Consider the following 12,074-nt stretch of genomic DNA (forward strand, 5'->3'; position numbering starts at 1 on the left):
GATCTGGAATCGAAACCACAGTATCTCCGAGGTCTGCTTACATTGATGGTTGATGAAAATGTTGTGACCAGAGGTTCACAGGAACCTAGACCCGTATTTCCTGTAGGAACAATGGCTCAGCATCCACTAATTCTGTGTTCGTGGTGACTTCATAGAACATAACTACTGCAAGTAATGAGAATTGACCGCATTGATATCATCTTAGTTCTATTTATAACAATTAGAGGGAGATTCAAAATGACGTCACCCTGAGTTATAAGACGAGTTTTGGTGGGCTTTCTCCATGTTACTGTGTGATTTTGTTTTATTTCATTTTTTTAAATGTTTTGGCCGTGCCTCGTGGCAGGTGGGATCTTAACTCCCCGACCAGGGATCGAATGTGCACCCCCTGCATTGCAAGTGCAGTCTTAACCACTGGACCTCCGGGGAAGTCCCGGCTGTGTGATTTTTTTTTTTTTTTTTAGACGGAGGTGCCACTCAGAAGCCAAGTTCATCCTGCAGGGTAACTTCTTGGCTGGATGTTCCCGCTGTGCATTCCCACTGCACTGCCCAAGTGATTGTTCTCTGGTCTCTTCTGACCCCTTGCTCTTCCTCTTGCCGTATTCCATCCAGGCTGACTCTCCGCTCTCTCTGCCTGCGCTTCCCCCATTTCTTCTGCCGTTGCCTCTACCTCCCAACCTGTGCATAGCATACCCTAAATTCTAGAACAAACATTCTGTTGCTTTTCTTTTCCTTTTTTGAACTTTGATGGCCCTTTGGATCCCGACCTCACCGCTAAGCTCTGAGCTCCTGTAATTCGTTCTTCCCAAGTGAGTGGGAATAAGAAGAAAGATGACAGATAGAGGCTCAGCATTAAACAGCGACTCCCGTCACAGTTCTTGTCCGGGGAGGGGCCAACCTCAGCTCAGTGCTTCCCTTTTTAAACTTTATTTATTTATTTATTTTTGGCTGCACTGGGTCATCGTTGCTGCGTGTGGGCTTTCTCTAGTTGCGGCGAGCGGGGGCTACTCTTCGTTGCGGTGCGCGGGCTTCTCATTGCAGTGGCTTCTCTTGTTGCGGAGCACGGGCTCTAGGCGCACGGAGTTCAGTAGTTGTGGCACAGGGGCTTAGTTGCTCCGCGGCATGTGGGATCTTCCCGGACCAGGGATCGAATCCGTGTCTCCTCCATTGGCAGGCGGATTCTTAACCACTGCGCCACCAGGGAAGCCCAATGCTTCCCTTTTAACAGTAATCACAACCCAATACAGTAAGTCCCCTACATACGAATGAGTTCCGTTCTGAGAGTGCGTTTGTAAGTCCGGTTGGTTTGTTAAGTCCAACAAAGTTAGCCTAGGTACCCAACTAACACAATTGGCTATATAGTACTGCACTGTATTAGGTTTATAATACTTTTCACACAAATAATACATAAACAAACACAAAAAATAAGGAAAGCAGTTTTAATCTTACAGTACAGTCCCTTCAAAAGTACAGTAGTACAGTACAACAGCTGGCATCCAGGGGCTGGCATCGAGTGAACAGGCAAGTAGAGTTACTGACTGGAGGAAGGAGAGGAGGTGGGAGATGGTAGAGCTGAAGGATCGTCAGCAGTGGGAGATGGAGGGCAAGCTGCAATTGCACTCACGCCTGACGTTGATGGCGCAGGGTCTGGTTCCTTGCTGGAACCAGATGCACGTTCGCACCTTTGAAAGTTCTCCACCTGAAGGTTCGTATGTAGGGGACTTACTGTAACAACAATAATCAGCTTTGGGCAGGGCGGAACGGCATTTACCCCGGCTTTATTACTGTTTACTCTCATCATATTTTTTTTTACAGTTATCTTTCACTGATGTCAAGCTTTCTTTTTTTTTTCATACTTAGTTTTTACATAGTTTCCCTTTAAGTAAATTTATTTCAGTAAAGAAGCATCTGATAGAAAGAAACCTATTAGGCAAAGAATAGTGCGCGTCTACACAGATGCAGGGAAAGGCATGTAGACTGAAGCCTGTGAAATAATTGCAGTTGATATGTTTGCTGTGTTTCCCAGTTAGATTGAGAGAAGGGTCCAAGGGACCTTTAAAGTGTCTACCGAGCTGATTGGTGCTGACTGATTTTTTGATCAGGGGGGTGGTGGGGAGACGGGGAGGGAGTGAGTGCACATCAAAGAAAACCTGGCCGAGAGGTGGACTGTTCCCAAACATGTCTTTTAAAACCCCACGACTTGGGAATTCCCTGGTGGTTCAGTGGTTTGGACTCAGCGCTCTCACTGCCGGGGCCCGGGTTTGATCCCTGGTTGGGGAACTAAGATCCTGCTAGCTGTGCGGTGTGGCCAAAAAATAAAGAAAAAACAACAACCCGCCCCCCCAAAAAGCCCATGACTTGAAAGGTACTTTGGTGATGAATTGGGGAGGCATGGCTGGGAGTGGGGAGACAGAGCAAGCAAGGAGCCCAAGAAACGTTTCTAGAAAATCCACAGTGTTTCTATCCTTGTTCAGCTGTAGACAATCCAACTAGATCAGCTCATGTGTGTGGCTCTTGGGTGCTGCTTGTGTGAACCTCTGAACCACAGCATGACCCTCAGCGTGTATTTGTTTCTCAGTGAGCGCATATCCTGACCTGTGCCTGGAACGTTCCTTTGTAGTTACTTGCGGAGGAGCAGCTGGTTCCCGTACACTGGGAAATGTTAGCTGTGTCCACTTCCCTCCTCATTTCATTCCCCAAATCTGTTCCTGTTTAGAGACCATCTCTGAGGCGACAGACATGAAGGAAGCTCTGGAAATTATGCCCAAAACACTGGAGTATGGAATTATAAATTCACATGTGCTTGGTCTCCTGAAGGATATTATATGTCAGGTAAGTACAGACGGAAAAAAGAATCTCAGTACTGTTTAAGAGTAAGGCCATCTGGGCTTCCCTGGTGGCGCAGTGGTTGAGAATCTGCCTGCCAATGCGGGGGACACGGGTTCGAGCCCTGGTCTGGGAAGATCCCACATGCCGCAGAGCAGCTGGGCCCGTGAGCCACAACTACTGAGCCTGCGCATCTGGAGCCTGTGCTCCGCAACAAGAGAGGCCGCGATAGTGAAGAGGCCCGTGCACCGCGATGAAGAGTGGCCCCCGCTTGCCACAACTAGAGAAAGCCCTTGCACAGAAACGAAGACCCAACACAGCCAAAAATAAATAAATAAATATTAAAAAAAAAAAAAAAGTGATATTTAAAAAAAAAAAAAAAAAAGAGTAAGGCCATCTAATTCACTGATTCCACGAAGAGGTGGTCAGCAGCTCTTAGATTCCAGGTGCTGTCATGGGCCCTGGGGACAGGGGAGCAGTGAGCAGTCCAGATGACAGCCCTGTGCTATGGGAGCTTATACTGGGGGAAAGACACCAAACACCAACACATAAACTGGAAAATATCAGGTAGTGACAGGTGGCATTAGGAAAATAAACCCTAGTAATGTGATAGAAATGACCTGTTCATGCGTGTGTGCATGCATGTGTGTGTGTGTGTGTGTGTGTGTGTGTGTGTGTGCAGGGCGTGGTGGTAAGGGACGACCTTGCTGGGGAGGTGACATCGGAGCTTTCTTTATAGACAACCAATAAAATAGCCCATAAGCAACCTTATTCACTAATGATAAGTTATTAGGGATATGTAATAGGGTGGGACTGAGGTGGTCAGGAAAGACCCCTCTGAGGAAGTGGCATTGAATTGAGGGGGGAATGAGGTGAAGGCATCAGACATGTGAGGATCTGCAGGAAGAGCATCCTGGGCAGAGAAAACAGCACATGCAAAGGTCCTGAGGCAGGAGCAGACTTAGCTTGCTCCAGACACAGAAGGATGACCAGTGCAGCTGGAGAGTAGTGAGGGAAGTTTGGAAAGGAAGGTAGGTTTGAAGCATGGGAATAAAATGATCTGGTTTGCATTTTTCTTCTGGCTGTTGTGTGAACAACATATGCAGGGGCAAGAGCGTATGGGACCAGTAGACCTAATAGCAGGCCATGGAAACGTCCAAGTGGTGGATGATGGTTGTTTAGGCTCCGGAGTTCAGTCAGGGGAGGGAGCGGGAAGCAGACAGCATCAAGAATGTGTTGGACATGGAGCCAACAGGACTCGCTGATGACTTGGATATGGAGGTTTAGGAAAGAGCATCCAGAATGATTCCTAGGATTTGGGTTTGAACAAGCAGGGAGATTTTGGAGTCATTACTGAGATGGGGGGGTGGGGTGGAGGGATCTGGAGAAAAAACCCAGAACTCTATTTTGCACATGTTAAGCTTGAGATGCCTCCTAGACATCCAAGTTGAGGTGTGAAGCAGGATGTGTAAGTCTGGAGCTCAGGGGAGAACTCAAGGGGTTCTTCCAGAAATATTTATTGAGCATTTACTGTATTCTATAGCAGTAATCAACATAGTCAAGGTCTGTGCCTCACAGACCTTACATCCTAGTCAGGAAGATTTACGTTAAACAAGATCAATGAGAAAATATACAGTATGTTAGATAGTGACAGGAGTTCAGGAGAAAGATGAACCTGGGAAGGGGGTTAGGAAATGTTGGCAGGTGGTAAAAGTAGGGCTTTTGAAATTTTGGATGGGGTGGCCAGGAAGACCTCAATGTTGTCTTTTGCTGGGACTATTGCAGTTGGCTTCTGATAGATTTCCCAGCTTCTACTTTTGCCCCTACACTATATTCTCCACATGCCAACCAGAGAGATCCTTTACAAAACGGGAGCCACTGACATGGTGTCAAGCCAAGGGAGAGAATATAGAAGGAGGAGAATGAGATGAGAGGGAAACTAGGGGGCAGGATGATAGGGGGCCAATTTATTATTTTTGAAAATTGGGCAAGTAAAGGGAAGGCTCTAACCATTTATTCTGCCTTGTCTATATGAACTGGATAATCAAATAGATAAGTGTCTCTTTATAAAAGCATTTCAGCTATTAAAAAAAGAAAGTTTAGAATGAGACTATTTCAGTAGTGCAGCTCTCAGTGTGTTGAAGGATCTAGGTATTGAACATCAATGGATGCTAAAATCAAAAAAAAAGAAAAAAAGAGAGAGGACTTCCTTGGTGGTCCAGTGGTTAGGACTCTGCACTTCCACTGCAGGGGGCACAGGTTCGATCCCTGGTTGGGGAACTAAGATCCTGCATGCCTCATTGGGTGGCCAAAAAACCCCCCAAAACCAAAAAAACACCCCCCCCCAAAAGAGAGAAAAACCAAACATTATTTGTCTCCTGATAGAAGAAACACCAATAGTCTTGGCAAAGGGATTCTGAGCCAGTCTCTGGACCCAGCTGCCAATTTGCAGGAAAAGACAAGAGGAGCTTGTAGAGTTCCACCATGAGAGTGCAGTCAGCAAAATCCAGGCTGGGAAACTCAAAACATTCTGGGTTCTTCAATAAATTGGAAGTACATGTAGATTAAAAGAGTCTTAAAAGATGTATCAAATTTTAAGAAAAACGGACAAAACTAAAAATCAAAACCCAACCCAATCAACCAACCCACCAAACAAACAAAGAAGCCAACCAACCTGTGGGCATTTGTACATCACTTTCTATGTGGGGGTAAGTTATGTAATTGTATTCAAGTGATATCATAAATTCATGCTTCCGTCAACTTGGTTTCCCAAAGACCGTGTGCTCAGTATCTTCTTTATTTTAACCTTCACACAAACTTGGAGCTCAGCTGATGGGTTAACACACAGTTCTCGCTTCCCTGTGCCGTAGTTTCTAACTCAGCTGCCCTGTGGCTGGCGGCAGCTAAAGAAATACAGTATTATCTTCTGAGTAGTCACCTCAGGCTTGGTTCAAACTCCTTACCCTTGGGCCATTCTCAGTCAAATATAATTTCTCTTTCTTTAGATCTGTGCTCTGGGCTGGAGTAGTTCACCATGTCACTGTATTGTTACTTTCTATTATAGCGTATTCAAAGCCAGAGGCAACTTGAGTGCATGAATTATTGAACATGACGTGTGATTTGCTTCTTTTTTTAAAAATTTTTATTAGAGTATAGTTGATTTACAATGTTGCATTAGTCTGCTGTACAGCAAAGTGAGTCAGTTATACATATACATGTATCCACTCTTTTAGATTCTTTTCTCATATAGGTCATTACAGAGTATTGAGAAGAGTTCCCTGTGCTATACAGTAGGTCCTTATTATCTATTTTATATAGAGTAGTGTGTATATGTCAATCCCAATCTCCCAATTTATCCCTCCTCCCTCTGCTTTCTCCCCTGGTAACCATAAGTTTGTTTTCTACATCGGTGACTCTATTTCTGTTTTGTAAATAAGTTCATTTGTACTCAGCCATAAAAAAGAACGAAATAATGCCATTTGCAGCAACATGGATGGACCGAGGAATTGTCGTACTGAGTGAAGTAAGTCAGACAGAGAAAGACAAATACCATATGATATCGCTTATATGTGGAATCTAAAAAAATGGTACAAATGATTTGATTCTTAATCTTGGCTTTTCAGGTTTTCTTGCCAGCCTTGTCCTTCAGTCAGCACAAGGATGCGAGCCTGGGATTCACATCTGGAGAAGTCTTGGACTCTTTTGAGTACAACATAGACCTACCTAGCATGCCCGGGGAAGCAATAGAATATCACAGCATTCAATTAATACGGGATGAATTTTTAATGAACATCCAGAAATTTGCAAGTAATATTCAAAGAACAATGCAGCAACTTGAAGGTAAGGCTTTATTTTTCTCCTCCTTAGTTAAGCAGGATGCGTTTACTTTAAGAAGAATTTAAGAGTTCAGGAGGTTTTTTTTTTGTTTTAATTTATGATCGCTCTTGTTTACCTGCTCGTGATATGAAAGACACCAAGCTGGACATTGTAAGAAACACAAAGAGGAATGAAGAATGATGAATCCTTGTCCTCAAGGATCTTATAATCTGGTGCCCAAAGAACTATGGCAGAATAAGGAGCTTGAGAGAGATATTAGGGTCTTTAGGGCTTGGCAGAGTGAGACCATGTTGGAGAAGTGGTGGGGGAATCAAAGAGGACTTCCTGAAGGAGGCAGCATTTGACCTCATCTGAAAGGATGAGCAAGGCGTTGGTAGGTGGAGTTGGGGAGCAAGGGCATTTCGGGCAGGGAGAATGATGGACCTTTGGCGGTTCTCTTTCCATTCATTTTGCTAAGTACTCTATGAAATTCAGTTTGCTAAGCATTCTGTATTTTCAGTCTGAAGACCTAGCCTTTCAGTATGAAAAATTCTCTTGATAATTTCCTCCACTATTTGTCTCTGTTTTCTCTTGTTAATATTCCTGTTGGATATGTGCTGTTGATTCTGTTTCCTATCTTTTCACTTGCATTTTCCATCTCTTTGTGTACTCTACTTTCCTGAAGAGTTCCTCAACTTTTACCTTCACAACTTTTGATTAGACTTTTCACATCAGCTATCATCTTTTTAATTTTTAAGACCTCTTATTTTGTGATTGTACCTTTTCCATAGCATTCTGTTCTTGTTTGATGGATGCCATGTTGTCTCAAATCTCTGAGACTAATAGTTGGGATTAAAACATTTTTTTTGTCTGTTCTTTACATTGTCTCAATTTCCTCTGAAGTCATTGTTTCTGATTTATTCTTGGACTGTCTGTTTCATGCTGGAGGCTTTCTCGAATATCTGTTGAGCTCTGGTTGTTTGTTCAATTTTTAATTTAATTTAATTTAATTTTATTTGGCCGCATTGGGTCTTAGTTGCGACATGCGGGATCTCTATCGCGGCACACAGGATCTTTCGTTGTGGCATGTGAGCTTTCTAGTTGTGGTACACAGGCTCCAGAGCATGCGGGCTCAGTAGTTGCGGGCTCAAGTTGTGGCGCACGGGCTGTATAGGGTGCAGGCTCAGTAGTTGCGGTGCGTGGGCTTAGTTGCCCCATGGCATGTGGGATCTTAGTTCCCCGACCAGGGATCAAACCTGCGTCGGAAGGTGGATTCTTACCCACTGGGCCACCAGGGAAGTCCCTGTTTGTTCAATTTTTAAATTGACATCACGTAGGTTGTAAACTCAGGACCGTCTTAAATAGCTGAATCATTTTGATCGCGCTTAACACTGGAGCAATGATCTAATTATCTAAAGTGTTTTAATTACATTCTAATGAAAGAGAATGAGATATACAAATATTAGGACAGGGAAGTACCAGGCCATATACTGATGTCTGGAGAGAAGAGCCAGCTGATTAACTTGAACATCATTGTCTGTAATCATTTTCCCCAAACTAGTGGCTGACTGACTATTTTTATTCTACTAGGTGAGATCAAGTTAGAAATGCCAAGCATCAGTGTAGAGGGAGAGGTGTCTGACCTGGCAGCTGACCCAGATACCGTGGAAATTTTGGAGCAATGCGTGATAAACTGGTTGAATCAGATATCAGTAGCTCTTGAGGGCCAGATGAAAAAGACGCCTCAGGTAATGTGTGCGATGCTTTTGAAGATCCCTGATCCAGTTCATGCTTGCTGTCCCGAGAAAGAGCCAGGAGTCTGGGGATCTGAGCGATCTAGCCTCTTTTCTTACTGTTTTGTGACCTCCTTAAAGATATCAAAGTAAACATACCCAAGATGTCATTCTTGGGCTTTCTGAGGTTAGTGTGCTAATACATGACTCTCTGTTATTGATAAAGATAATACTGTGTATGGGTCAGGATGTTTGGGCTAAAAATAAAAAAAACAAACCAACCAGGAAACCCAACTCAGCTGGCTTAAATAAGACAGAGAATTTATTAGCTCACATAACTGAAAAGTCTAGAGGCAGTGCTGGATTCAGGTATGGTTTGATCAAGACTCCGGGACTCTAGCTGTGTTGCTCTGTTAATTTCTTGGTTCCAAACTCCTCTCTGAGGGGGCTTCCTCCTCAGGCTGGTTTCCTTCATGGTGGCAACCGGTAATAGTTTCTGACCCCACATCCACATACCACCTTGTCCAGAGAAAGATGGAGCGTCTACCATTCCCGACTGGAGTCCTGAGATTCACTCTGATTGGATCATCCTAGGTCAAGTGCCCGCCCCCGAAGTCCTTGTATGGATTAGCCCCTAACTAGAGCATTTGGGAGGAGAGGCATGGATGCTGGAGGAACAACCACAAGTGTGGACTCCCCGCTAATGATGATGCTGTTTGTGTGCTCCTGTCATCTCTCAGGGGAATGGTCCTCTGGCTGAAATTGAATTCTGGCGAGAAAGAAATGCCACCCTAAGTGCACTCCATGAACAAACAAAGCTTCCAGTAGTCAGAAAAGTCTTGGATGTGATCAAGGAATCCGATTCTATGCTTGTGGCCAACCTGCAGCCCGTCTTAACTGAATTGTTCAAGTTCCACATGGAGGCCTCAGACAATGTGCGGTTTCTTTCCACGGTGGAACGTCATTTCAAAGTACGCCGGGTGCACTGCACTTTGGAAAGTCAGCTCTGTAAACTAGATTTCACTTCCTTTTGTTTGTTCAGCATTTTTTAAAAAATTTATTTTATTTTACTTATTTATTTTTGGTTGCATTGGGTCTTTGTTGCTGCACGCGGGCTTTCTCTAGTTGTGGCGAGAGGGGCTACTCTTCATCGCGGTGCATGGGCTTCTCATTGTGGTGGTTTCTCTTGTTGCAGAGCATGGGCTCTAGGCACGCCGGCTCAGTAGTTGTGGCACGCGGGCTCTAGAGCGCGAGCTCGGTAGTTGTGGCGCACGGGCTTAGTTGCTCCGCGGCATGTGGGATCTTCCCGGACCAGGGCTCAAACCCGTGTCCCCTGCATTGGCAGGCAGACTCTTAACCACTGCACCACCAGGAAAGTCCGTTTGTTCAGCATTTTAAAAATTGTAGTAAAATATATATAACGTGATATTTATTATTCAACCACTTGTAAGAGTTCAGTAGCATTAAATACCTACCCATTGCTGGGTACCCCTCATCACTATCTTTGTGCACTTTTTCACCATCCCCAACATAAACTCAGCATCCCTTTAAACAACTCCGACTTCTGCCAGCCCTTGGTAACCTCTTTTCTAATTTCTGTCTCTCTGAATTTGCCTATTCTAGGTATTTCATAGAAATGGAATCATACCATCTTTGCCCTTCTGTGTCTGGTTTATTTCACTCAGCATAATGTTTTCAAGATTCATCCATGCTGTAGTTATATGTCAGAATCCCATTGCTTTTTAGGGCTCAATAACATTCCATTGTATGTATACACCACATTTTGTTTATCCATTCTTCTGTTGATGGACATTTGGGTTATTTCCACCTTTTGGCTATTGTGAATAATGCTGCTATGAATATGGATGTACAGATATTTGTTTGAGTCTGTGCTTTCAATTTGTTTGGGCATATACCCAAGAGTAGAATTGCTGGGACATCTGATAATTCTATGTTTAACTGTCTGATAATTCTATGTTTAACCGTCTATGAAGATTCTCTGTTTAACTCCTTTCCTCAGTGACTGCACCATTTTACATTCCCACCAGCAGTGCACAAGTGTAATTTCCTTTTTCGGGATTCCCCTCCCCTCTGATTTATCATGCACAGTACCGTATTCCAAGGCCAGGAGTCATTACTCTTGTCCCAATAATGAGACCAGTAAAAGTCCTGTTTGTGTTGCTGAGAGGTTAATATGTGTGTGGTGAAGCGCTGTAGAGGTATAGGCCCAGGTCCCGAGTATCCCACATCTGCATATGTGACCTCTCTGAGCCTGTTTCTTTCTCTGGAAAACTGGGATCATGAGAGAACCTACCTCAAATGGTTGCTGGAAGGTTCAAATGAACTTATGACTGCAAAGCACTTAGCACGTCAAGAGTAGTATCGGGGAAGCAACTGTCCAACAACTGTATGAGTGGTCCACGGATAAGGATCTATATGGTCCTGTATAAGTGGTACAACAGGTTATCAAATCTGAGGGCTTGAGGTCCAAGTGGAATCTGCCATGGAGTTGATGTTAGTGGCAATATCATTTCCTTCTCTGAGATTTATTTATCGTCTCTGCAAAATGAGTGGCTTGCAAAGATCAGTGAGAGTCAAGCTTACATCACTCATGCATCACTTTTGTAATTTTTGCCATCCCTTTGTGCATCTGAAACTTACTTTTCTGTAAGTTGACTTTTTAAAAATATTTATTTTATTTATTTACTTATTTTGGCTGTGCCAGGTCTTAGTTGTGGCGTGCGAACTCTTAGTTGCAGCATGCATGTGGGATCTAGTTCCCCGACTAGGGATTGAACCCGGGCCCCCTGCATTGGGAGCATGGACTCTCACCCACTGGACCACCAGGGAAGTCCCTCTTTAAGTTGACTTTAAATTTGTACGTGTGTGTGTGTGTGTGTGTGTGTGTAATTTAGCCTCAAACAATCATACCTGTGCAGTCATGGGTTTGATATACCAGTCGTTTCTAATATGCAGTAAAATAAGTATATATATATATATTTATTTATTAAAAATTTTTTTTTCTTCTGTCATTTGACTTTTGATATGGTTTGTGGTACTTAAAAATTTTTTTTTAAAAATTAATTAATAATTAATTTTATTTTTGGCTGCATTGGGTCTTCTCTAGTTGCGGTGAGCAGGGGCTACTCTTTGCTGCAGTGCACAGGCCTCTCATTACGGTGGCTTCTCTTGCTGTGGAGCATGGGCTCTAGGCGTGCGGGTTTCAGTAGTTGTGGCATGCAGGCTCAGTAGTCGTGGCTCACAGGCTCTAGAGCACAAGCTCAGTAGTTGTGGCGCACAGGCCCAGTTGCTCCGAGGCATGTGGGATCTTCCCGGACCAGGGATTGAACCCATGTCCCCTGCATTGGCAGGCGGATTCCTAACCACTGAGCCACCAGGGAAGTCCCTATATTTTTTAAAAGTTTTGAGTGCTGTCAAAATCATGTCCCTTCCTGCTGGGGGACACATACCCTGGAAAACACTGGCACCTCTAGGTCACCTCTAGAAGACCAGCTTTGATTCATTCAGTGGCACTCTTGCCACTAAATATAGTATAATTATATATGTATATAATATGTATACACACACCACACTTCATATACACGTCTGCAAATTGCTTTATTAACTTTAATTGTAAATCTTATCTTTCCATGTCAGCACCTACAGACCTATCTTTTGTTTGTTAAACATTTTCTCCCA

General features: G+C 43.8%; 1 protein-coding gene across 1 annotated transcript in view; it reads left to right on the top strand.

The window, feature by feature from the left end:
* DNAH10 (dynein axonemal heavy chain 10) overlaps nucleotides 1-12,074 on the top strand; it is a 148,341-nt gene that overhangs the window by 10,155 nt on the left and 126,112 nt on the right. The window contains exons 6-9 of the mRNA XM_082353905.1: nucleotides 2,717-2,832; nucleotides 6,450-6,666; nucleotides 8,233-8,390; nucleotides 9,116-9,346. Coding sequence (XP_082210031.1) covers nucleotides 2,717-2,832; nucleotides 6,450-6,666; nucleotides 8,233-8,390; nucleotides 9,116-9,346 — 722 coding nt within the window. The remainder of the gene's footprint in view (nucleotides 1-2,716; nucleotides 2,833-6,449; nucleotides 6,667-8,232; nucleotides 8,391-9,115; nucleotides 9,347-12,074) is intronic.

The sequence above is a fragment of the Balaenoptera borealis genome (genome assembly GCF_965194805.1).
Source record: "Balaenoptera borealis genome assembly, chromosome: 14".
NCBI lineage: Eukaryota > Metazoa > Chordata > Mammalia > Artiodactyla > Balaenopteridae > Balaenoptera > Balaenoptera borealis.